Source organism: Leiobunum rupestre, chromosome 6 (assembly GCF_980474605.1).
Source record: "Leiobunum rupestre chromosome 6, qqLeiRupe1.1.hap1, whole genome shotgun sequence".
Taxonomy (NCBI): Eukaryota; Metazoa; Arthropoda; class Arachnida; order Opiliones; family Sclerosomatidae; genus Leiobunum; species Leiobunum rupestre.
This window is the reverse complement of record NC_143389.1, coordinates 57,528,565-57,555,239: the sequence shown is the minus strand read 5'-3', so window position 1 is coordinate 57,555,239 and position 26,675 is coordinate 57,528,565. Positions and strand designations below refer to the sequence as shown.

Here is a 26,675-nt window from a genome sequence, read left to right as displayed (position 1 = left end):
ATTTAATATAATTTAATATTAAATATTATATCCTTCAACATTGAATATAATTTAATATTAAATATTATATCATTCAATATTTAATATAATTTAATATTAAATATTATATCATTCAATATTTAATATAATTTAATATTAAATATTATATCATTCAATATTTAATATAATTTAATATTAAATATTATATCATTCAATATTTAATATAATTTAATATTAAATATTATATCATTCAATATTTAATATCATTTAATATTAAATATCATTTCATTCAATATTTAATATCATTTAATATTAAATATCATTTCATTCAATATTTAATATCATTTAATATGAAATATCATTAATTAATGAATTAATAATTAATAATTAATAAAATTTAATTAAATTAATTATCAAATAATTAATAAAATTTAATTAAATTAATTATCAAATAATTAATAAAATTTAATTTAATTTAATTAATTATTAAACATTTAATTTAATGTAATTAATTATTAAATAATTAATAAAATTTAATTTAATTAATTATTAAACATTTAATTTAATTAATTATTAAACATTTAATTTAATTAATTATTAAACATTTAATTTAATTAATTATTAAACATTTAATTTAATTAATTATTAAACATTTAATTTAATTAATTATTAAACATTTAATTTAATTAATTATTAAACATTTAATTTAATTAATTATTAAACATTTAATTTAATTAATTATTAAACATTTAATTTAATTAATTATTAAACATTTAATTTAATTAATTATTAAACAATTAATTTAATTAATTATTAAACATTTAATTTAATTAATTATTAAACATTTAATTTAATTAATTATTAAACATTTAATTTAATTAACTATTAAACATTTAATTTAATTAATTATTAAACATTTTATTTAATTAATTATTAAATAATTAATAAAATTTAATTTAATTAATTATTAAATAATTAATCAAAATTTAATTTAATTAATTATTAAATATTATATCATCAATTGTTAAATATTATATCATCAATTATTAAATATTATATCATCAATTATTAAATATTATATCATCAATTATTAAATATTATATCATCAATTATTAAATATTATATCATCAATTATTAAATATTATATCATTACATATTTAATATCATTTAATATGAAATATAAAATCTCCAATTAAATTAATAGTAAAAAATATTCTTATCGAGTTTGAAAAATAGTAAAAATTTTATAGGTAACTTTCGCCGCGTAGGTGCGTGGCACTCCCTGGTAACAGGGCTTACTTGCCTTATAGAGGAAACAAGATGTCACGAACCTTTAAGTACACACCATACCCTGATGTATTAAATATATTTTAAATATTTAATTTAAATTTGAACAAATCATCTTGCAGATTAACTTAATAAACCAAGAAAATGGGTTTTTCGTGTTACCTGGTTTTGGAAATAAGGTAGCGAAACGCAAACACTTTCACTGTAATTAATTTTAAGAAAAATCGATTTTTTTATTTAACTGGTTTTGGAAATAAGATAGCGAACGTTTTAATTTCAATTAATTTTCACTCAAGAAGAATGTTTTTTTGGGGTTGGATGGCGCCTGTATCAATTGGTACGAAATTCAAATATCCCAATAGTGCGTATGTGGGTTGTATAGGCCAGAAATCTCACTTACAATTAAAATTTCTGAATGCAACCGAAAAGGTAGTTCAGAAAAGATCAGTTCAACCAAATCGCTCTTAATTTTAAAACAGTATGTAGATTTAAAGTCGAAAATCGTTAAAAATAACTAAAATGGTCAAATAACCAATTTTTTTTGCTACGATTTAAAAATTAGTAAAATTGGCAGTGAGGGTTAGATATTTTCTGTCGATTGATGTATCATTTACGATTTTACTGCAAACGGTTCGAGAGTTATGCCCCGAACAACGGCGGCAACGGCGGCTACGGCGGCTACGTATCAGGTGAAAATAGTACGTACAAAAATGGCAGGTCCTCTGGTTAGGCTTAAATGGAGATAGGAGTCTGGCCTTATTCATTCTTCATAACGAGGTCCAGAACTTCCAAGTAGAAAAAACCTGGAGAATGGCAAAGAATACCTAACAGGTATAGCGCGGGCGAGATTAGAGTTTGGGCAAGGCGGTGCCCGGTTTAATTACGAGCAGCGTACATTCCCATCTTGTCATTTTTTCACGTGTTTCCGCTCGAACCCGCTTTGTGTTCTAGGGGAGAACTAATTGATCCGCATTTCCCCATCCTCCAATCTCTCGCATCCTCCGCTCGCTCTCGCTCTTCCGCACTCTTTTTTTAGCGCATCCATTTCCCTCTGTTTTGCACGGCGCGATTTCTTTGCTGATGAAACTTCAGGAATGCACTTTGGCTCGTCTCTAATTGCATTACGCTTCCGTTTCGCAGGCCAGTCGACCCATTTCGGAGAGGATCGGCTCTTTTCAGAACCGTCTCAAATCTTTGCTCAATGGAACCAGCTCCCACTCGGATGGCAGCCGGAAAATACAAGTAATTAAACACTTTTAATTTGCCCTAACTTTGACGACGGATAGGAACTTTGGAAGGAACCAAGAATGCATATTCGGTTGAAAACTTGAACGGAGAGTATGAAGCCGCAATTATAGGCTTCGAGCTTGGGAAATATAGCGCCATCTGCCTTAATAACCGTCAACTAAATATGTGAAGAAATAGTAGAAGACTTTTGAATTTCTAGGTTTTTCGGTTGAGCTTCCAGCTGTTGCTCAGAGAGAATTTTGAACGAGCAGACAGCTTATATATTCAATTTAAAACTAGGTCGGTAGGTGGCGATACTTATGAACAAAAATTTAATCTACGCACGAAGCCTATAGCCTCCGCTTTCGTGATTCTTGGAAGATATTCTGCGTCTAGATGAAGGGTTAGAACGCGATTATGGCGGCAGAACAAGGGGAAATATTACGTCAGTAAAGGGGAGATGGGCGTGGTTTATATTCCGGGAATCACGAGACGAACCTACGCCAGTGGCATCTAGGAGCAACAAACACAAGGAGAACGCAGCTAGCCTTTAAACACGCTATTGTATAGTGTTGTGTACAAATTTCATTGGACGAGCCTTTACGCTGAACGTTATACGGAAAGTGGGAAGACAATTTCCGAATTTTCCCCTTCCGACGGCAGCAGGCGCTAAAGCGTCTAACCAATGAAAAATGTACGCAAGAAAATGCACGACTTTTGACGGCTGGCGTTCTCATTGTGTGGGGTCCGGTGTTTGTTGCTCCTAGGTGGCATTACTAGACCAATGCACCCAATGCGATGCATTGGTTCCCGTCTAATTTATAGGTGCCCGCAAGCTTAGCCGACCACCACGACAGGTGAACTGTCACTGGAGTAAATAAAAGGGGTCCCATTTTGCATTGGGGCCCAATTTTTCTAGTTACGCCACTGACCCACGTATTCTCTGTTTACCAGAGTACATTCTTGCTAAAATACACAAGAAGAAATTTCCAAAAAATACACTTATTAACATCAAATATAGAGTTTGTGTTACCGTGGACGTGCAACCAGCTTGTCTGTTGTTTCTATTTATACTAGGGATGCACCGATATGGGTAAAGCCGATATATCGGCCGATATATATAGATACCTTTGTTATCGATATATTGGCGGTAATAAATAATATATATTACAAAGGTATCTATCATAACAGTAGTGTTTATGGTAAAATCATTGTCAAAGACGGTTCAGTACACTGTCATACCATTTTATTATACTTTTTAATAAAAAATGTCTGCAAGAGCATATCCGAATATATTTCATTTCATTTTACTTGATACCTTTTTTCTATCACAAATCGAATATCGTTGTTTTTTATTGTTTTACACTGGTAACCCCCTGTCTAAAAAAGGTATGCTCTAACTTCTGGAGTCTGGCGTCCGTGGCGCGGCCAATCAAATAAAATATTATCATTAGTTAATCGATAATTTTCCTATTTTTAAATGTTTTTCTGAAAATATTTTTCTAATACCGGTATCGGCTTCGCTTAAGTCGATATTGGCCGATACCGATATTAGAAAAATAGGCGGTTATATCGGTGTATTCCTAATTTATACCAAGAATTAACTTAACTAACTACCCTAAAGGATTGACAACTGTTATCTTTGTGTCGCAAACGCCACCTACATATGTGTAGACTTGTGGTTTTCTGAAGACAAATTGAATTACGAACAGAGACATCGCTTGAAATCTACAGCTAATGTTTCCATGGATATAAAACGAAACATTTGGAAACCGGTACAGAAATCTGCCGATTTAGTTTCATCCTTTAACAAAGCTAGTTAATTAATCCACGTTCATACGGTCAAAGTCGAGAGTTTGTATCGTCAAAGGGAGCCCGAAGGTTGAAAATTATTTTATTGAAGCGCCTGTTTCGTTCATTTTATCCATCCATTAGTACTTCCCGTTTTGGCGTTGCCGTGGTAACTCTTCCATCCTCATCCTCTCCTATTACCCGCGGGGGGGGGGGGGGGGGGGGCAGAATTTTTCTCAGTTCTTTTTTTAAGTGGATTTAAAGAGATGCAAAAGGCCAAAAATAACTTACTTTCTATCGATTTGTCGTTGCGAAATAAGTACAAAAATTACGTTCATATTATTTTGACACTTCACGTAAGACAATTTCTAGTGGGGTGCTTCGGTTCCAACCAATAGGCGAAACTATAAAAGTCCAGGGGGGCTGAAAAGATGGTAGTCACGTGACTTTGTGGAGAACTGCAACGCCATCTATCCTAATAAATACGAACTATTATTCATTTTACTTTGCTAATGACGGTTCATCTAAATTATCTAATTATTATTATTATTTAAAACATTTTGTAATAGAAAAGTGTAAGTTAATTAGCTGTCTGCAGTATTTGGAAGGAATAAGTTTTTCTTTAACATCGCACGGCCAACTATGAACAGGAGTTACCGAATCGAAGTTGGCTGTGAAATGGTAGTCACGTGATTTTGTTTTCCCATTTTAACAAGTTGGTTAAGACCTAATTTACTTAATAGTTTCGCCTATTCATGCCGAAAATTTGTATTATTATTGTCATAGCGTACGCGTTTCGGAACCAGATGGCCTTATAAGCTTTTCTGAAACGAACAATATTAAATTAGAAAAAATGAAAAAATAATTACACCTGTTTAATGTACGGAAAATTAATTATGTTTTAATTAGAAGTTTTATTTTGCACTTCGGAGTCGAACATTCAACAACTTCCAGACGACGCCAGATTTCTACCGAGCTTACGTGAGACGTCGTTATATATTTATAGTGTTATATAAAAATACTGATAATTATAATTTTCCAACTCAACAAATCCATTTATCTAGCAGCTTACTTGTTAAAAAGCGTAAATACTAAATACACCTAGGCCTTGTACAATTAATAAATTAGCGAATAAGTAGATTTGTACATTATGAAAAGGGATAATAAAGCTAAACCCTAAACAAATTTGAAGAAATTTCTATTCGGTGCTATAGTCGCAAGCCGTATTTCCCGCACGGTACTGACGAGTCCCAAATAGGACGAAACCGGTCTACCGTTGGAATTTCTGGCTATTTTATTTAATTTAATTTAGTTTTTCACTCGAAGACCTATTTGGTCAGAGTTTCGCGTCTTTTTGTTTGCTCGAAGACCTATCGGTACGAGCTATTAGTAAGTTTTTAAATTTCTTCAATATTGTTTAGGGTTTAGCTTTATTATCCTTTTTCATAATTGACTAATCTACTTATTCGCTAATTTTATCATCCTTTACAATGCAGTCCATAGGTGGCTCCTTTTAACTTAACACTTGTAGAATTAAGACGATTTTGGCGAAATAAGTACGAGTATACAAACTGATAAAACACGAAGAAACAAATAAACAATCATAACCATACATAACTCCGATTTTAGTATTATTTAAACGACATTTTTAATTCTTTGTGCACCCTGTGTTAGCAAAATGTGTTAAATTTGTTAAAATTCGATTTCAAACGTACTTGAACGTCGAGGTACTCCCGACGTTGTTCTTGAACCGTCTGCTTAAACTCTCTTTTGAACATAATATCCGTACTTATTTTAACTAAGTTTTAATAATAATGTTAAATTATATTTTATATTATAAAATTTGAAAATTAACTATCCCCTAAGTAATCTAAATTGAAAATAAATCTTTTAATTTATTTATTTATTTTAAAGACTTATATAACATTTTTAGAACATAATTTTTATACCTAATTTTACTCAAAACATTATAAAACCTTTGAAAAGTGAAAATGAATTGTAAACGTAATTATTGTACTTCATTTTATACGATAATTTAATTTGAAATATAAAGTTTTATAGAGCTTTTAGAAATGAATATTATTAATTAAATTATTAATGAAATATTGTTAATTTACAAATCTATAGAAAGTAGGTTGTTTTGTCTCTTCACAACCCCTTCAACGCCGATGCTAGAATGTCTTTCTCGGAAAACCCTTTCAGGCGCTGTACTTTCCAATTTCGAAGCCCCCCCCCCCCCCCGACCTCATCAATTGCAGGCGGGATTAAAACTCTCCCGTTCCTTCCCAATGGACGCCGGAAGCGAGTTTTGAAATTTGGAAAAATCAGAAAAGCGAATACTTTCAGGTCTTCCTGTCGAAAGGTCAAAAAAAATCCATTTTCGATCCCATCTAATAACTGTTTTATAGATATTATTTTTATCGTAAGTAACGTAATACACGTAAGTATACCCGACGAAAAGATGTCGGTTAATAATAGTCTGTCGCTGAGAGTCACTCTCTTGGTTGGTAGAATCATAAGTAACATAATTACCATAAGTATGACACTTCCTATTGCTTTAATGCTAATTGTCTAACCGCACCTTCTTTCGGCTGTGACTTGGACTCGCGACTTACCGTTTTGGATGACTACGTTTTGATAAAAATTTAAGCCTAATATCGGAGAGCACGTTCTGTAGTCGCGAGGGGCTTTGGCCCACGTGCGAATCTCGCATGATATAAAAAACATGAGCTGAGATTTTTTTTTTAATTTTCATCATTTTAGCCTAATATTCCGCCTATCTATCGGAAACTAGATATTTCGGCTTAGTGGAAGTCTCGCGTATTTTAGACACTAGAGGGCTCTTTTCTGAGAAAACATCTTGATTACGCAATAACTATGAAAATCCGTTTTGTTGTAAATCTCGTTAATTGTCATACTTATTGTTATTATGTTACTTATGGTAGAATTAACCTTTACAGTTTACATAAAGTCTTTTTTTAACGTAGCAACCAATGTTTGTTAAAAATTAAAACCCTTTTAAAGTAAAAATAATGCTTACTTTAGTCGAACAATTTGTAAATTATTAAAAAGGAAAAATAAAATTGTTTAATTTGGGACCCAAGGCCTTTTTACGCTCGTATTCATCGCCATCAAACTAACAGGGCAGTAATTAGCCTTTACATAGCGCCACGTAGCGGCCAATGCGAGAAGTTCATAGACTGCTGGATTTTCGTCTGCTAAGTAGGCGATAAATCACAAAGCCTCTGCTCAGCAGACGAAAATCAAGAAGTGTACGAGCTTCTGAAGTTACCAGCTACGTGGCACTCTGTAAATTTAAAAGGCTAATTAATTACTGCCAGGTTAGTTTGATGGCAATAAAGATGAAAATGAAACGCTCTCAGGTTCCAAATTCAGAAAAGAAAAAAACTACCTTCAGTATTTATAATACCCAATTTCATTAATAATAATAATAATAATAATAATAATAATAATAATAGTAATAATAATAATAATCAGCTAATTATTATTATTTTATATTTAATAATTCATAAATTGCCCGGCTAAAGTAAGCTTTATTTTTAAGTGTTTCAATTTTAATAAGCTTTTAACTGCTCCCGATAAAATGGATGGACATCTTTACCTGGCAAAACCACGTTATGATTTGTGTTATCATTGACCTATCAGACTATCATTAAAACAATTAACGTTTGGATAATAGAACGTGTCATACTTATTTATTATGTTACTTATGGTTTAAGCAGAATTCTAAGCCATTGTAGAGCTCATACCCTATTTAATTATCTCAACCGTATAGTTTAATGCGTGTAAAAAAACTTATTTTTTGTGAAGGTAATAATCATGTCAGACATTCGCTGTTCCTCTGTTGAAAGCATCCGAAAATCGATAATTTAATATCAACCCCAACATCCTATTAAATCCAGAGGCGCTTAGTGTGAGCCGCTGCAAATTTCCCGGGGCCCGAGCAGCCTCGGGGGCCCGGTTTTGGACGATCGAGGTGCTTTTCTCCCAAATTTATTCCCGATCGTTATTTCCAGAACGAACTAATTATGGCTCTATTTTGGGCCCGAATTTATTGTTTACTCAGGCCCCGGGCCCGCTTTCGGTAATTTTAATAATCTTAATATTTCCAAACAAATTAAATATAATAAAATGTTAAGATTTAATAGATGGTGTACCGTATTGTAGTGTAGTGTCTTAACTGTAATGTAATTTACGCACTAACAATCGTATTAATTCCACTAGTGGTCGTTAGGCGGCGCGACGAGACAGCAGTAATATTATTATTTACTCCCCCCCCCCCCCCCCCCACCAAAAGAAATAGACTACGTTTTACGTAGATATACACGTGCTCTGTGTTTCCACTCTGCGGTCGAGATTTTCGCCTATTTTAGGGGCAATTTTACCAGTTTTCGCCGGTCCTATAGTCGATTTTCGCCACAATTTCCCCTCATAGATTTACCTTAATTTCCTTTATTGTTATTGAATATGTTTCTTCTCTTTATTTTCAATCTTAGATTTAGACAATATATTTATTTTGTACAAAACATTTTAGATGAAGTTTATCTCTGCCAAAAAATGGAATGGGTTGCCATTGGGGCACAGTATAGGGGGACTACAGAGACGAGGATTTTTTAATTTTTCTGACTAAAAATATTTACGCCGCAAATTTCGCCGTTTTCAATGGTTTTCGCCTTTTCGCCGGTTTTAAAATTTCTGGTGCTCAGCAAGACAGTTTTCGCCGAAAACGCCTTTTTCGCCGCAAAGTGGAAACACGTTCTCTGACCTCTCCGTAAAAGATCCTGAAAAACTTAACACTTTCGCCGAGTTGGGTAGTAGGATTCACCCTATATACGGAATTAATTCGCCAACATACACAGCGTGTAATTACGTATAGGTACAGTGCTACAAACACGTCCACGAGTCCATTAAAATTCTTCGGAAGTTAACAAACTCTCTTATTAGTGGGATAATTATAAGGGGGGCTTCTACTCGTAAATCCAGACCTTTTAACGACGAAAAATAATTAAAATGAAAGCGTTAATTTCCCGTCGTTACCTGAGAGCGAAGCTCCAACAAGTCTAAAAACGTTTATTTCGTTTAAATCTACTGTAATAACAACGGTGGTCTAGAAATGGAAATATTATAAAAAAAATGCTTAAGGGGAAAGAATACGGTAAAAGCGTCTTTTTCGTTCAAGCTGAACGTTTCTGTTTTAACAATTACATAATTGAATTTTATTTTTCTTATTAGGCTGAAACTTCCTCTAGTGCTTAAAATAATTTTGATAATTCTAATTTTAATAGTTAACGAGATATAAGGTCCTAACTAAAGGGTAGTTTGGGTGCTTGCCCAACTTGTTTAGCTCCGGGGGTCCGAATTAAAACGTAATAACTTAATTACTTTTGATTTTAAAATTGTCAAAATTATTTTAGTCACTTAACAAGAGGCTGTTCTACACTTAAATATTAATTTTATAAGTTAAAATACAAAATTAAAAGAGTTCAACTTGAAATAGCGCGAAAGCAGACAATGGCCTCTGTAGTCTTCCCCTTAAAGGTATAAAAAATGAAGTAATGAATCGGTCTTATCAAAAGTATATAATACCTCATACGAGATAAGTATTTGTTTTTCTATATTGCTAATGTTTTTCCCTAGAAATATGAACCTTCATTACATTACATTTTACAAACATTTTTGAAAGATTAATAATAAAATTACACCGATAAAATATTCTTTATAATATAGTACAAATACTATATATATCCCTACGCAATGTGAAATTTCACATTCGTCATTGTCAAGCGAAGTAATAACATGATTTGGTGGACACATCGGCGGTTATACAAACCACTTCTAGCTCGGTCACGCCACTAGCAACGAAAATTTCTTCTTTGATTATCATTCTCTTAACGTCTGGTCTAATGTAAAAACACTCGAGAGTAAGCGAGTTTCAATTTTATCTGACGCATGCGCAGTTAGGTGAAAAAGCAGACTAGGGTAGTATTTTGACGTCATACCTACGCGTGACGACTTCGATAAACTATGACGTCAGTTTAGGTTTCCCTTTATCGCTAAAATTAACATTCTAATAGTTACTTTTAAAGCTGTTATTGAAACTCGCTTGTTATAATTTATTTTCAAAAGTAATAATAATAATAATAATCAGTTAGGCTATTACCTAAGGCACCACCTTAGTCATCTAGCGACTTTTAATGCCCATTGAATTGGGAATAATACTCCTAGAATTACATTTACGATTTCCGTTGCCATGGTTACGCGGGACCTGTTCTGATAAGACTGTACGAAATTCATCTTTATAATTAGGCGGTAGCGCCATCTATATTTTGTAAAGTTATATGGCTAAAAATAAATAATTATTAGCTAACTCACCGTAACTTGAGTTAAAAAGGATCGTATTGACAAAATAAAATTATTTTTAAAAAACATCAAAAGGTTTGTTTATTACGAGAAATCATACATTTCAATTTCGTATCAGATTCGCGAAAAAGTTCAATTGTAATATAGTTGCCACCACTAGAGACAGATGCCGCCACGGTAGAACGATAAAGTTGATATAGTCTCCTTATGGAACGAAATTGGTCCCGCGCCAACTCAATGTTAATACCTTAAACAGATGGCCGGGTTACAACGCGTAGGAGGGTGATGGCAAGCCCTCCATGCCAACTATTACCATTAACCTCTGCAAGTTTTTATTATTAGTATTGAAACTCGCTTATCATAATTACTTTTCAAAAGTAACGTATCTCGACTTGCTTGACTTTCGCTGTCAAATAGCTATCCCCTTCTGATTCCTAAAGCAATTTTAATCTCATTTTCCCAATATGAATTTCTTTCTAAAGAAGCCGAGTACCTCGGGGGCCGAAGCTCAGACTTCCGAAGTACTGGTGTCTTGCAACGGCGGCGGCGGCGGTCTGGAGAATCCCGTTTTTCACGGTGATGGCCCCAAACAGGTACGTTCTCTCATTCTCTCTATTACATTCATTAAAAAAGAATATGAAAATTTGTCGTCTGCCGCGCCAAAACGAGCCGGAATGGTCGATGAAGGCACGCTCGCGACTCGTCGGACCTGTTTGAATGGGTTGTGTTTTTGTGTCGTTTTCCCAGGGTAATAATTGCGAGTCCCCGCCGCAGAAGGTCGCTCCCGGTTGTCCGGTCACCACTTCGACTCCCGTCGGCTGCGAGAATGTCGCCGCTTTGACCAACGCCATCGAACGGCTCAACATCACCAGCTTCCGCCCGCAGCAGACGCCCCAAAGAAACGAAGAACCGAATCATTACCTTCCTAATAACCATAATACCAACAACAACCACCTCAATAATCAGCATTTGACCAGAGAAGAATGGTAAGTTGTGGTCAATGGGTTCGGCTATTTTTTGTTAGCTATGTATTTTATTTTGGCGTATCTATGGTGCCAAGCTCTCCACCACTCCCTAGAATACCTAAAAGTCCCTATTTCTGGTCATCGTCTCTAAGACACCCTAAATTAATTAATTCAATGGGTTTAGCTATTTTTTGTTAGCTATGTATTTTATTTTGGTGTATCTATGGTGCCAAGCTCTCCACCACTCCCTAGAATACCCAAAAGTCCCTATTTCTGGTCATCGTCTCTAAGACACCCTAAATTAATTAATTCAATGGGTTTAGCTATTTTTTGTTAGCTATGTATTTTATTTTGGCGTATCTATGGTGCCAAGCTCTCCACCACTCCCTAGAATACCTAAAAGTCCCTATTTCTGGTCATCGTCTCTAAGACACCCTAAATTAATTAATTCAATGGGTTTAGCTATTTTTTGTTAGCTATGTATTTTATTTTGGTGTATCTATGTTGCCAAGCTCTCAATCTTTCCCTAGAATACCTAAAAGTTCCTATTTCTGGTCATCGTCTCTAAGACACCTTAACATCCGGGTCCAGGGTTGAAGAATATTGAACTAGTTAATTAGAGCGAAGTCATTGTCAAGTCGATATTTCAAATAAAACAACTATTAATAACATATTTTAAAGTAGGTTATTCATCAGACATTACATTAAGAACTCACAGTCGCAACTGCCGAAATTTGACCTTTAGTGACTAAGCAAACATTGTCTTAGCCTACCAATTTATAGTTCACACTCTTATCAGTAGAACTAACAATTTAAAGGTCTGATTTAAAACGTCATTAGAAAACGTGGTTAAATGACAAACAACAAATCCATAAAGTTAACAAAGAATATTTAAAAAGAAAGTTCTCCAATTCCACGAACTTGTTTAGCAATACAAAGAACATTCGGAACATTCCACAACAAGGGTAAAGCACCACCTTAGATACTTTGTGTTTAAGGGGCAGTTTACAAAATTGACAAAACGAAGTCAGTTTATGAGATAATAAAAAACTAAGTTAGTCTATGGAGTAATTAAAAATTAAGTAATTTTTTAGTAAATATTAAGTTAATAAGTCAGTTTTAGGATAATTCTATTTCAAATAAAGAGATTATTTTGAATTTAACGTTTCCTTATTTAGTTCCAAGTTTCAATTCAATGGTCTTATTTTGCCCTATTTTTATCGTGTCAAGTTCTTGTTTTTCTAATTATTTTTCCAATTTAAATGGTAGTCCTGTATTTTTTTAGCTAAAAATTGATTAGTTTAGTACTACTCTATTATGAAATTTGACAATGTGAACGGGACTATTTTTTATTATATTTTTTTAACAATAATTATTAATTTGTGTAGACGGCGTGACCACCGCTACCTCGCTACGTACAACCCTATGGCCGAAGAGAGCCTATTTATACCTAGGAGCAACAAACACAAGGAGAACGCAGCTAGCCTTTAAACACGCTAAGGCAGTGTTGCGTACAACTTTCATTCAACGAGCCTTTACGCTGAACGTTTTATGGGCGGGGGGTAAGACAATTTCCGAATTTTCCCCTTCCGATGGCAGCAGGCGCTAAAGCGTCTAACCAATGAAAAATGTACGCGAGAAAATGCACGACTTTTGACGGCTGGCGTTCTCCTTAGCCAGGTTCACGCTTACCCCTAAAATCGCTTCGTTTTAGATAACTAGTTTTCAAAACGGTAACCAGCGTGAGAAATCGCTTCGTCCAAGTCAGTTCGCTTATAATCGCTTTCAAAACGACAAGGCGGGGAAGTCAAATTGCTTGTATTTTCCAAAATAATGGGAATAAAATTCTAAATAATGGCAAATAATATTACTGTATGTATAGTAAACATGATTATATAATTGTTTTGGGATACATTTTAGTATTTTCAAAATTCTGGTCATAATTTGAAATGACGTTAAGAGTTGGCTATAAGCGAACCGGGGTGAAGCGATTTCGCAAGTGTGAGCCAGGAATTATCGTCGGCGGTCAAAACTGGCATTCAGACCGACCTAAACTGGGTTTTAAGCTTAAGTGTGACCGTGGCTCTTGTGTGGGGTGCTTTGTTTGCTGCTCCTAGTTTTATACCAAGTCCGAACGTCTCTCTTCGTGGTGGGGATCACTTTGGACGTGAATTATTTTGCATAACAATTTTCAAAAATCATTAGTGTTATCGCTGAGTCGCGAATACGATAGGCGAGGCTTCGTTTTGAGATTGAATAAATGTAAGCGAAGGGGATTTTCCGGGGGTGGTGGAAGAGTGTGCGTGTGTTGGAGAGCGAGTCTTTTCCGATTAATCTCTTTATCCGATACATAATGTCTCTTTTGGGTTGGTCTTCTATTAGTGTCGGCTTCGTGGACGCGTCCGATGAACCTCGCAGCAGAGATTATCCGAGGCAGCTCCCCGCTGCGGCTTCCTCGACGGTGTCCTCCGCCCTTCAACTCAGCGACATCTGCAACAAGCAGCTCTTTACCAGAGACCAGGCCATTCATTACGGAAACAACACTTTGACGGTCAGACACTAATGTCATTAATATTCAACCATATATATATATTTATTATTTCGCTGTCTTCCCCAATCCGACCGTTGGATCTAAGACGGTATTATTCTATTGTCTTTATCGTAAGTAACGGAAATTTAATAAGTGTGACACTTTCTATTCTTCTGGCTATTGATACCCAAGGCACTACCTTAGCCCCAAGTCATCTAAATAGTAGTTACTTGTCTAGTCCGTGACTAGTCTTTTCAACGAAGCAGTCAATGCCAGTGGCGTAACTAAGGACCCGCAGACCCTGCGACCGCGGGGGGGCCCCATGACATTTTCACAAAATAGGGGGCCCTTTCGTTTTAAGTATTGATTTTTAAATGTATTTAAATTTTTAAATGAATTATGCTTTAGCTATTGGTAAAAATTTAGAAATCTGGCACATTACCCCAATATTTTCAGAGAACTTGTAAAAATGGGGTAAATAAAAAAAAAGTTTTTTATTAGTGTTGTAAGTTCATTCCATGATTTGTCTAATATATTGTTTGCAAATTTAAATAAAGCGGCATTTTCACCTAATTTTTTCTAGTCTAAAAGTAAAACTAAACCTATAGACTAGTTTAAACTGGTTGAAATGTAACACTATTAATGTTTTGTAGTATGTTTACTGATATTAGTCATTTTAAATCGATAAAAAGTTTAAAACATTAAAATCCCTTGAAAAGTAATTTATGTTTAAATTTTTTATTTTTCCGATTTGCGGAAAATTTTCCGCAATTCGGAAAATTTTCCGGAAAATTTTCTGGAAAGTTTTCCGCATTTTATTTTTCCGGAAAATTAACAACCCTATTTTTTATAAAGGGCCCTTTTGATATCCTACGGGGGAGCCCAAAATTGGTCGTTACGCCACTGGTCAATGCTTACCTAAAAATGGGACCCTTTCAAAGTAAAAGTACTTTTACTTTGGTAAAATAATGATAAATTATTGAATGTAAAATTGACTATTATTATTTGGACGTAACTATTTTTCGTATTTCATCAAACTAATTTGGCAGTAATTTTTTTCGTCTTCCAAAACTTACGATTTCGCAAACGTACTACCGAGGGGTTATCCTAATAATCCTGATTAAAAAATTAATATAGATTTAATCACGCGTAGGGTGTCCTAATTAGAGGTCGGTAACGGTTAATCATTATCCATGTTTAAATTGATTTTTTTCGGGGGGAAAATGTAAACAAAGAAATTTACCCGGTTAATATTTCGGAAAATGGTTAAAAAACATATATTATTCGGAAAATTTGAGCTTTTATTGAAAAAATCGTGGTTTTTTCCGATTAATTTTACAAATTTATCAATAAATTAATCGGATAAAACAGAAATATAAATTACTTGATCAAAACGTTTTACGAATAATTTTGAGAGCTTTATCTATTGAATAAAAGTTAACCATCCCCGACCTCTAGTCCTAATAATCATAGAAGTGATTTGCCCTTCGAATAAAACCGACATCTTCAGTGCCATGCTTAAATGTTTACGTTACTTACGCTATACTAAACGACTAATTTGTTAAGTCGACTTTGCAAAATTTATTCCGCTTAAATGAACCCGAAAAGGAAAGATAATTTTTACCCCGATGAAACAAAATGGGAAAAACTGGCATTCGGTTGAGAATTAATATGATCTTAATAGATTCGGATCTTTCGCGATTAATTCGCAATTTGACAGGGGGTGCGTGTGGGTCAACGGCGGCCCGGGTCAGCTAGGCACGACTGACCGATTTCTCGTATGTTTTGTTGTCGTTCTCCGTGGACCGTCTTTAGATAGTGAACGAGGGACGTAATTTCAAGCGTCCTTTGAACGTGGAGAAGGTGGCCCCCAAGGAGCACATCGGCCCTCTGCACAGAGACCACCACCCAGCGCCTTCTCCGCAACAACTGTACTCGCGCGCCAGTCTTCTCCAACATCAACAACAGCAGCAGCAACAGCTCCAACAGCAACTCCAAGAATTGGAGAATTCGCCGCTGCGGAATTCCCTGAGGGGCTCTCAAGCACTCGCCGCTCTGTTGCGCACCGACCAGGGAAATCACAATCAAATCATCGGTCAGTCCGCTCTTTCTCGCTCGTAGCACTCTTTCTCAAAGTATCTTCTTGTTTCTTAGAAAGCCGCCTTTTTTATATGACATTTCTTTATCGTTAGAGAAAAGTTCGTGAGATCTCGTCATTTTTGCCCCCCCCCCCCCCCCCCGAAAAAAAAACAATTTATACAGGTTGTTTCAGAAGGTTATGCGAAAACTTTAAGGATTTGTAGGAGGTGAGTTGAGAAGTATGCCTGTTTTGTTACCATTTTGCTACGATGAGTTAAAAGAGCGCCAGAAAGCTTCAGAGTGTGGTCTACTAGCCCCTGGAAGTAGGCTGCAACAAGTGCGAAACCAAGCAGCGGGGAAATGCGAACATTAAGGTTTGGGTTCATTTGATAGGTAAAATATGACTTTGTAAACAAATCGAGATAACCAGCGTAAAAAAAAAGTAAACTTAAACAGTATTTAAAATCCCTGCTGCTTGGTTTTGCGCTTGTTGCAGCCTACTTCCAGGGGCTAGTAGGCCACACTTTGAAGCTCTCTGGCACTCTTTTAACTCATCGTAGGAAAATGGGGAAAAAACTCACCCTCTACAACTCCTTAAAATTTTTGCATAACCTTTTGAAACACCCTGTATATAAGCATGGTCGCTATTTGGGTGGGTGGAACTTTTTTAAAAGGGCCACGACTGACAAGGAGAGTACCCGAGGTGTTTATTGCCGATTTTGTTCAAAGTCTGGCGTTTATGTAGACCTATATGAGATATGAAATTTTCCAAAATGAGACGTTGCACTACCTATTCGATTTGCCATGGCAAACGAAAATGTTTTTTACCACTTAAAACAAAAAATGAGATTTTCTCGGTTTCACAGGTGAAAATAAATTAAAATCACGAAATGGGTCATTTGTAAAATGTTTTTATAATACCCAGCCGACGTTATACCGAAATCCTAATGATACTGAGCTTTAAAGTTTTAGTAAATGGTTTCTTTTCGCCTGTTCTCGAACTAAAAGTGTACTCTTTTTACACTAAAACGTTATATTCGCCTGTTCCGAGGATGATAATTACTCCGGCCCATAAACTATTCGCTTGTTCCGGAGTATTAGGGCTACTCTTTTTACTCCTTCTGAAAAGGAGGTGTAAAGGAGAAAATCGGATTTTGTCGTCTGCTAGCCAGAATTTATCCGCTAAAAAAGCCACAGGCAGATATTTTTTTACTCCGACTCGAACTATTCGCCACCCCAGAATCGGAGTAAAATGACGTAATAGCCTAACCCTTCTTACCCTACTCCGAAATCCCGGAACAGGCGAAAAGAAAGCACCTAATAAACGTGCAAAGCTATCAGCCCTTCCATTTAAAACGAATGAAAACTTTTTCGAAATTCTATTCCATTTTGAAAGAGAAAAAAGTAAGTAGGAGCTGTCAGTGGATTAGCTATCGTCGGCGCGTTCTTGAGTTATCGGAGCGCGAAGGCGTTTCACTAAGAAAGAGAGAAAGCTGGGAAATTCCGCAATGAGGTGCTCTCTGCCGTCTCTTCATTTTAAATCTAAAGAAACGAACTGCTCATTCATTTCGAGGAAAGAGATAACGCTGTTCGTGACGGTTCGTTCGTTTGGAATAAAGAGATCATTTCCAGTTCGGCTTCTGTTTCTTTCGCTATATTTTAGAATACCCCCTTTGATTAAAATAGGGACTCTTTTAATTGATTTACTTTGCATTTTCACGAATAATATCCAGTAAACGGGTTATTAACGCGTTGCGCGTTTTAGTCTTGTTCTAGCTGGGATGATAAATTATTATTTTTTTTATACTTTTTAAAATTAATATTTGAAGTCTAACCCACTCGTAAAAGAGTCCGAATTTGGATTGAAGTTGTTGTAGCTATTATGAGGAATTATTTATAATTAATTACTTTTTAAATTAAAATTTGAAGAATAAAAACTTAAATTAATTTTTTAAGCCCCTATTAAAAAAGGGTTTGTTTTCTCCATGGAACACAACTTTTCATTTACTCCAGTGATTCCCAAATGAGGCTCCATTTAAAATTCTAGGGGCTCCAAAAGGTTTTGAGCTGTGCTAGTATATAATTAGTTTCGGGAGAAAAAATTTAAATACTGAATTTTTTCTCAAGCGAGGGTTCCACGATAAATTTGAAACTGAAATGGGGTTCCACGATAAATTTGAAACTGAAATGGGGTTCCACGATAAATTTGAAACTGAAATGGGGTTCCACGATAAATTTGAAACTGAAATGGGGTTCCACGATAAATTTGAAACTGAAATGGGGTTCCACGATAAATTTGAAACTGAAATGGGGTTCCACGATAAATTTGAAACTGAAATAGGGTTCCACGATAAATTTGAAACTGAAATGGGGTTCCACGATAAATTTGAAACTGAAATGGGGTTCCACGATAAATTTGAAACTGAAATGGGGTTCCACGATAAATTTGAAACTGAAATGGGGTTCCACGATAAATTTGAAACTGAAATGGGGTTTTACGAGGTGACAAAAGTTGAGAAACATAATTGTTTTACTCGATGACCATTTTATTTGATGCTTCTATTTTATTTTCTTTAAAAGCTGTTTGTTTATTTTGCTTTTGTTAACGTTCCAGAAACAGCCGTGAACGAAATGACCATTCCAAAATGGGAGACGAGAGGAAATTGGTCGCCCCAAAACGGGCAGAACGACCCCGGAAGTGACCAAGGAAAGTCTTCCTCCGACTCTGGACGGGTCACGGGAACACCCGGTTTTATGACTCCTAAAGGTAATACCTCTTCCGTTTAAATATATTATAATTACTCATAATATCTGAGACAGTTACCAAAAACACATATTGCTCAAAGTCTACTTGTTAAGTGGGAACGCAACTTGTTTATCCTTCCATTATGTCACACGAAATCTGGCTGACCTCTTATATTCCGGGTAAACATTTACGAGTTTACACGTAATTATATTGACTAGATAACGTAGATATTTAATGATAAACTCTATTTACGGTCTCCGAGTTCTTTCGGATCGGATTTCATTTTCCATTTGATATCACTAGGATTTAGTTGAATCTACGATGCAACTATTATCGGGTACATCGATAAATCACGAAAAGATACTACACTTTGATCTTAGCCAAACGATGAAGAAGCTTATTATTATAGATCAAGTAAAAACTCTACAAGGATTATTTGTACACTACAAAAAAAGTGTACAAATAAAGGTTGTAGAGTTTTTACTCGATACATCATATTACACTAGATCTCAGAGTATTGATCCAGAATAGCTTATTATTAAGATCCAAAAACTATATATTTTATACAAAGTCCTCCAATTCGTTGATAAGGAAAGATACTACACTTTGATCTTAACCAAACGACGAAGAATCTTATTAATATGATCCCAAAAATATATATTTTATATATTTCCTCTATTTTGTACAAAATAAAATTTAGTTGTATACAGAGGTTAAGCCACCCCTCGAAATCGTGTAGGGATAACTTGTAGGTGTGTAACTTCCACGGGCGGAACTTCATGCTTATGGTAATAACATTTAGAAATATAACACTTTCATTATTTGCATGAGTAAAGTTTAAGTAAAATTTATTTAAAAGGATTTCGCGTATACAATACGAAGTGTAGATTATTCACAATAAAGCTATACGTTTGGATATGATCTCCTACAAGTTTCTCCTTCACGTATTCGAGATCTGGCTTAACCTTTCTATGTTTAATTATTTAAAAAAAAGTGTGTTTAAGAATTAGACCCATATGGCAGAAAAAGGTTTTGAAATTTGCTAAAATTTCAACTTTTCTGGTGAAATTTAGCGTTAGTTAGGAGCCTCGGGACAAAACACCAACATACAAAAGAATAAATTGAAAAGTATGTCCCAAGCGCGGTTTCATAAAACAGATGAGTAAACGATGTAGTCAAATATTTGAGAAAACCGTAAAATATTGGTCCGCATAGTTCGTTAATGAAAGCGAGCCAACTCGGGGGCTCCGTAAACTAAACTTCCGCCACGATTTTCAGAGGAAGAGTCTTCTCTGTGGTCGAATCAGGAATTCGGCAACTTGGAGGAGAAACTGGGAGAGCGCCAGGGAGCGCTGCACGCCGCCGCCGACAGGGAGAGCGAGCTCAGCTCGGCGCTGTCCCTGACGCCGCCGCTGCCGCCCGTCACGCCGCCCACCTCTTCGGACACCCCTTCGGAATCGCCGCTGCCCAACCTCAAGACCATCAAATACAAAGTCACTTCGGAACGGTAAGCATTTCCTCCACCCTCCCCTTGACACCTCTTGACAGCGCGCGTCGAAGGAGGGAAAGGGAGTAAAGTCAACACCTGGGTAGCTTAATATCGGAATTGCGTCTGACAGCTAGGAGCGACAAACACAAGGAGAACGCGGCTAGCCTTTAAACACGCTAACGCAGTGTTGTGTACGAATTTCATTGGACGGGCCTTTTCGCTGAACGGTTTACGGGCGGGGGGAAGCCAATTTCGGAATTTTCCCCTTCCGACGGCAGCAGGCGCTAAAGCGTATAACCAATGAAAACTGTACGCGAGAAAATGCACGACTTTTGACGGGTTGCGTTCTCCTTGTGTGGGGTGCTGTGTTTGTTGCTCCTAGCTGACAGAATACAATCTTCGGAAGACCGAAATTCCCGGAGGGGATGGACGGGGGGAGGGGTAGGGGGGGAGGATGGTTTCCCAATTTTCGATCGCCGCTCTATTTTTGTTATTTCGGGTATTACGCCATCCGAATTTTTCAACGTCATCGCAAAATGTCAATTGTGATTTTTCTTGTTTTGGTTAGCTTCTAGCTTTGGAGTTTTTATCTGTACCCCCTTCGCGACGGTTGGTTCCCCCATCCCCCCGTCGATAGTGGCTTTTGTATTTAATGGGTTCTTTATCCAAGAGCCAAACGCTCTCTCCTTTTTTTCGACCTTAATGGGATACTTGGTTTTGGAAGCATTCGTGGAGTTATCGGAAGGAAATCTAAAGTTCTCGCAGCTGTTGCGTGACTGGCGTCGTTTAAATTTATTACGACCTCAATTAATTTATTAAATGCGTCTATAGTGCGCTGATTCTGGAATACTCTAAGCAGCTTTTTTTGTGAAATATAATATGTACTAGCTCGAAATGCAGCTTTTTTGTGAAACATAATATGTACTAGCTCGAAATGCAGCTTTTTTGTGAAATATAATATGTACTAGCTCGAAATATAAATAATTAAGTACTTCAATTAGATTAATTTTGAACTAATATAAAGCGTTTTAATATAATAATTCCCTGATATGAAATAAACTGCTATTTGGTAGCTGCTTAGAGAAAATTTGGAAAAAAAATGAATTTGTAGGTATAGACTTTGCGCCTGTAAAAGTGTTCCAACCGCCGAACACCGGTGTTCAGGAAAAAGCCAACTTTACAAGATTGCCCTTGATAATAATTCAGCTTGAATTTCGCCCTTTGAGAGTATTCGAAAAGTTCGATTTGTAGTCTCTCCATACATTTTCATTTCGAAACGTGGATCTAATTAGTATAAAAAAATTATTCCGAGTGATATAATAAACTAAATGAGTGTGAGAGAGAAGTCCACCTAAGTTTAATTAGCAAGCGCAATAACGCTTTTGTATTTAAGGAAAGTAATTAGAAAATTCCAAGTTTGCGCGGAGGGAGGGAGGACAGGAACTAATCTCCATCCGATCTCCAGACTCCGATCTCCTCGTTTCTTCCGAATTCCAAGGCAAGCACAGTATTTAAGAATTCCCCGGATGATCCCGGTGTAATCAATCTTCCACGATGGACATAAATTAGCCCGCGTGACGCGAACTGCAACTTGGATCATTTACTTATTTCCAGGAAAATTGCGAGGCGTACTTTAAATCTATATAAGACCAATTTCAGAGTAACAACAGTACCTGGAAAACCTGGAATTCGTGGAGAAGTCAGGGAATTTGAATATATGCCTAAAACTCAGGGAATAATCAGTGAATTTTAAAAAATATTCCCAAAATCAGGGAAATGCTAGGGAATTTAATTTAGGTTACCAATAAGAAACAACTCCTTCCACGTTGATTTTGCAAGTTATCTCCCCATTGGTTAAACGGGTTTTCCTCAGAGATTTTCCATTTCCCCTTCCATAAAAACTTTGAGGTTAACGATAATAGTAAGTGTTCGCGTTTCATGACGTGCTTGTGCCTAAGCAATTTAAAACGGTCACCTGAATTAATGATATTAAAGGTCGCTCGATGACTTGGGTATTAGCCTAGCTGCTGAGGATGATTATTACTTTTAATTAAATTTCAAATCCACATTTCACACTTAGCAAAATCTAAACTACGATAGGAGTTTTTCCCAATTTAAACAGTTGCTTGTTCAGCGAAATCTTCTACGAACGAAACATATCTTCTACTATAATTTAGGAGGAAAACCCCGTCCCAATTTTGCAGCGAAGTTAGGGTATCCACCATCGAACGTTCTACTTGATACTCCCTCTAACATCGTGTTTCTTCCTCGATATTGCAACGTGTCCGCTTTCTGTTTTGTCGCTTTCGCCATCTCCTTCCTGTCCTCTTTTAATCTTTGGGGATGTTCCGCAGGTGTCAAGATTCGTCGCCGGTCAAGATCGAGCGAAGCGACGAAGCGAGCAAAGGCTTAGGCTCTCCTTCGCAAACGGGCGAATGTGGCGCCGGGGCCAACGCCCTGCCAGCTTCTTCCGCTCCGTTTGGTCGTCAGCTGGGCAGCGTCCACCACAAAGGAGGCCTGGCCTTGTCGATGGACGATTTGGGTCAGAGCAAAGAGGCCGGCGGAGGGCTGTGGTCGTCCGGCCGCTTCCAGCAGCACCAATGGCCTCCTCCCCGCAAGCCCGCGTCCGCTCGAGTGGCCGCCCATCATTTCGCCAGCGCCGAGATGCTGGACTCTAATTGCTCCAAGTTCTCCGTCACCAGCAAGAAACAAAAGTTCCCTTCCAGTAAGTCTTTGTCGTTTTACGGTCTCTATCCGTCAACCACTAAACCCCAGCCGACCCTCGAAACTCCGTGGCCCTTCAGTTACTAAGTTTTAGATTTCGTCGAGTGTCATTCTCGTCGCCAGTGAAACTGCTTAACGTGTTTTATCTGATGGCCAAGTACCCGTTACAAAGTTGACTCGTCCATCCGTTCTGGGTCGAACGCTAATAAAAGGACGTACGATCGTGGTGCCCTCTTTTATGACTCTTAGTCGATATACGCCCCTACTCAGTCTCTCTCTCTCAATGTCCTTTTTCGCGGTCGTAAATTAGATTCAGAGCCCGGGAAAGGATACTTTGGAACCTTTCTTTAGCTTTGATTAAAGATATTCCACTCAAAGACACCAGAAAGAGTGCGAATACTAATGTGGTCTTTCTTCGTACTTTCTTCGCCGTCTTTCAAAGAAACTTTTTACTCAGATTAATTAACGCCGGTTTATTTGCGACGTTCTCTAATTCTCGGTGGAATTTCGGGAATATATTTGACCAGGAAATTATATACATATACACTTGGAATGTCCAAGGGGTCAATTGGCACCGTGTGGCGGATACAACTGAAGAAACGGGCGGGGTTAAAACTAGGTCGAATGTAAGACGCGAAACGTATTTTAAAATTCATTGGCGCTAAGAAGCCGCCGCCGCCACAAGAAAAAATGGACGACGTTCATTTGAAAAATAAACAATTCAGAAACTCGATTTAAGAAAGCCCGGTTCATTTGGAGGTAAACGCCCGCGGCATGATTTTCTACTACAGGGTTGCCACGCGTCAGGGAAATCGGGTAAAAGTCAGGGAATTTAAAAATAGGCCTAAAAAGTCGGGGAATTTTAATAATTTGTAAAAAGTCAGGGAAAAGTCAGGGAATTCAGTTTTATCTTGACACTTTTTTAAGGTAATTTTACTCTAGATCTATGGAAAATTCTTTTATTATTATTTAGATTCTTAAAAGGTTTTTTAACGTTGAAATAACTTTTGTACTGAAATATAAGTTGATTAACTGTAATAACTTCTAATAAATGTAAAAGTTAAAATCTGTCTAATTTTGGCCCTAACAATTCAGGAAAAATAACATAAAATGGTCACGGAAAACGGGGAATAGTCAGACAATTTGAATTGTGGCAACCCTGTACTACGTTCTAGACTGTCGCGTCACGAGTGAGTATTGGCGGAAGCTTGACCTTCCCTGCTAGAATTATACTCCCTTTTATATCGAGTAAGCGATGTATTTAGCAAAAATCTCGTCCATAAACCCCATTTCTGAGGGAATCATCTTCTTCGTTAGACATTCCTAGTGTATGCGTAAACAGGGTGTTTCAAAAGGTTATGCAAAAATTTTAAGGAGTGGTAGGGGGTGAGTTGAAAAGAATGCCTGTTTTTCCCATTTTGCTACGATGAGTTAAAAGAGCGCCAGAGAGCTTCAAAGTGTGGTCTATTAGCCCCTGGAAGTAGGCTGCAACAAGCGCACAAACCAAGCAGCAGGGAAACGTGAACATTAAGGTTTGGGTTCGTGTGATAGATAAAAAGGACTTTGTAAACAAATCGAGGTAACCAGCGTAAAAAAGTAAACTTAACAGCATTGAAAGTCCCTGCTGCTTTCCGGAGCTAGTAGGCCTTACTTAGAAGCTCTCTGGCGCTCTTTTAACTCATCGTATCATGGCTTCCAGAGTTCCTATAATTCCTATAAATTCCTATAATTTCAATATGCTCCTATAATTTCCTATTTTTTCAAAATTGTACCTATAATTTCCTATTTTTTCAAAATTGTTCCTATAATTTCCTATTTTTTCAAAATTGTTCCTATAATTTCCTATTTTTTCAAAATTGTACCTATAATTTCCTATTTTTTCAAAATTGTTCCTATAATTTCCTATTTTTTCAAAATTGTTCCTATAATTTCCTATTTTTTCAAAATTGTTCCTATAATTTCCTATTTTTTCAAAATTGTACCTATAATTTCCTATTTTTTCAAAATTGTTCCTATAATTTCCTATTTTTTCAAAATTGTTCCTATAATTTCCTATTTTTTCAAAATTGTTCCTATAATTTCCTATTTTTTCAAAATTGTTCCTATAATTTCCTATTTTTTCAAAATTGTACCTATAATTTCCTATTTTTTCAAAATTGTTCCTATAATTTCCTATTTTTTCAAAATTGTACCTATAATTTCCTATTTTTTCAAAATTGTTCCTATAATTTCCTATTTTTTCAAAATTGTTCCTATAATTTCCTATTTTTTCAAAATTGTTCCTATAATTTCCTATTTTTTCAAAATTGTTCCTATAAATTCCTATTTTTTCGAAATTTTCTAGTTTTTCTATAGCTATATCCAGAAATTCCTATAATTTTAAAAGTAATGTATTAGAAAATAGCCTTAACGTTTGGGAAAAATTTGCCTTCTAAATAGTGCTTAGCTCTGGCTTAGGTCCGGTACTCCCAAAAACAAAATGTTCCTATAAATTCCTATTTTTTAGCTAAAAATGTTTCTATAAATTCCTATATTTTCTATGAAATTTCCTATAACTCCTATAATACTTCATAAGAAATAGCTGGGAGCCCTGCGGTATGAAAATGGGAAAAATAACAGGCATACTTCTCAACTCACCCCCTACAACTCCTTCAAATTTTTTCATAAACTTTTGAAACACCCTGTATAACTTCCCGATTTGAGTCAGTTGTCTTAAAACCTATATCCATTGTTTAACCGTAGTAAAATAACGCGATAATTAAGTCCCTGTGGGCATTTGCATCGTAATGAAGTTCCTTTCGTATTATTAAAGGTGAAAAATAAATAACATGGGAATCGATAGGTTTTGCAAAGTCCGTCCTTCTCAATTTCAATCACTTTTTTTCAGTTTTTTTTTTTGAGACTAAAATTGTGTCGGTGGCTCGCTTCATTAATTCCAGTTCGGGCTTTGTTTCGACGTAGCGGGCCTAAAACAAAGGGACGAAATTCCGCGGGTAGGGTCGTTACGTAGCTTAGGAAGTGCCCGTACGTGGCGAGGGAAGTCAGCAGTCAGGGTGGCTTTGTTTGCCGATAAGGAACCGCTTTGTTTTCCACTCTCTCTTTACGGAAAAATTGTTCGCGCGGAAGCAAATTTACTTTACTCTTTTTTAACCAGCGCTTTCTTTTAATTCCGCGTATTATAGATGACGCCGGATCTATACTCTGATACAGACTTTGTTTCGCGCCGAAACGTGTGCGCAGCCATTACTGTTCACCATTAGTCGGATACTTTTCGGTTTTTCCGCGGTAGCGTTGCCATTTCAGTTAAAATTGACCTTTTTGACCTTGACAAATGGACAAGGTCATTCTTCGATAGAAGGTGAACACTCTTCGCTTGTTCTGGGATTTCGGAGTAAGGTGAAAAGAGTTACCCTAAAGCCCCATTTTCATGCTCGCTGGTAGCGGATAAAATCGACCAAATCCGCTTCCGCTACACAC

General features: G+C 36.2%; 1 protein-coding gene across 1 annotated transcript in view; it reads left to right on the top strand.

The window, feature by feature from the left end:
* LOC149942734 (uncharacterized) overlaps positions 1–26,675 on the top strand; it is a 100,284-nt gene that overhangs the window by 38,553 nt on the left and 35,056 nt on the right. The window contains exons 4-11 of the mRNA XM_090177264.1: positions 2,407–2,508; positions 11,148–11,258; positions 11,413–11,651; positions 14,013–14,181; positions 15,976–16,255; positions 18,854–19,006; positions 20,264–20,492; positions 22,829–23,199. Of these exons, the coding sequence (XP_090033390.1) occupies positions 2,407–2,508; positions 11,148–11,258; positions 11,413–11,651; positions 14,013–14,181; positions 15,976–16,255; positions 18,854–19,006; positions 20,264–20,492; positions 22,829–23,199 (1,654 nt within the window). The remainder of the gene's footprint in view (positions 1–2,406; positions 2,509–11,147; positions 11,259–11,412; positions 11,652–14,012; positions 14,182–15,975; positions 16,256–18,853; positions 19,007–20,263; positions 20,493–22,828; positions 23,200–26,675) is intronic.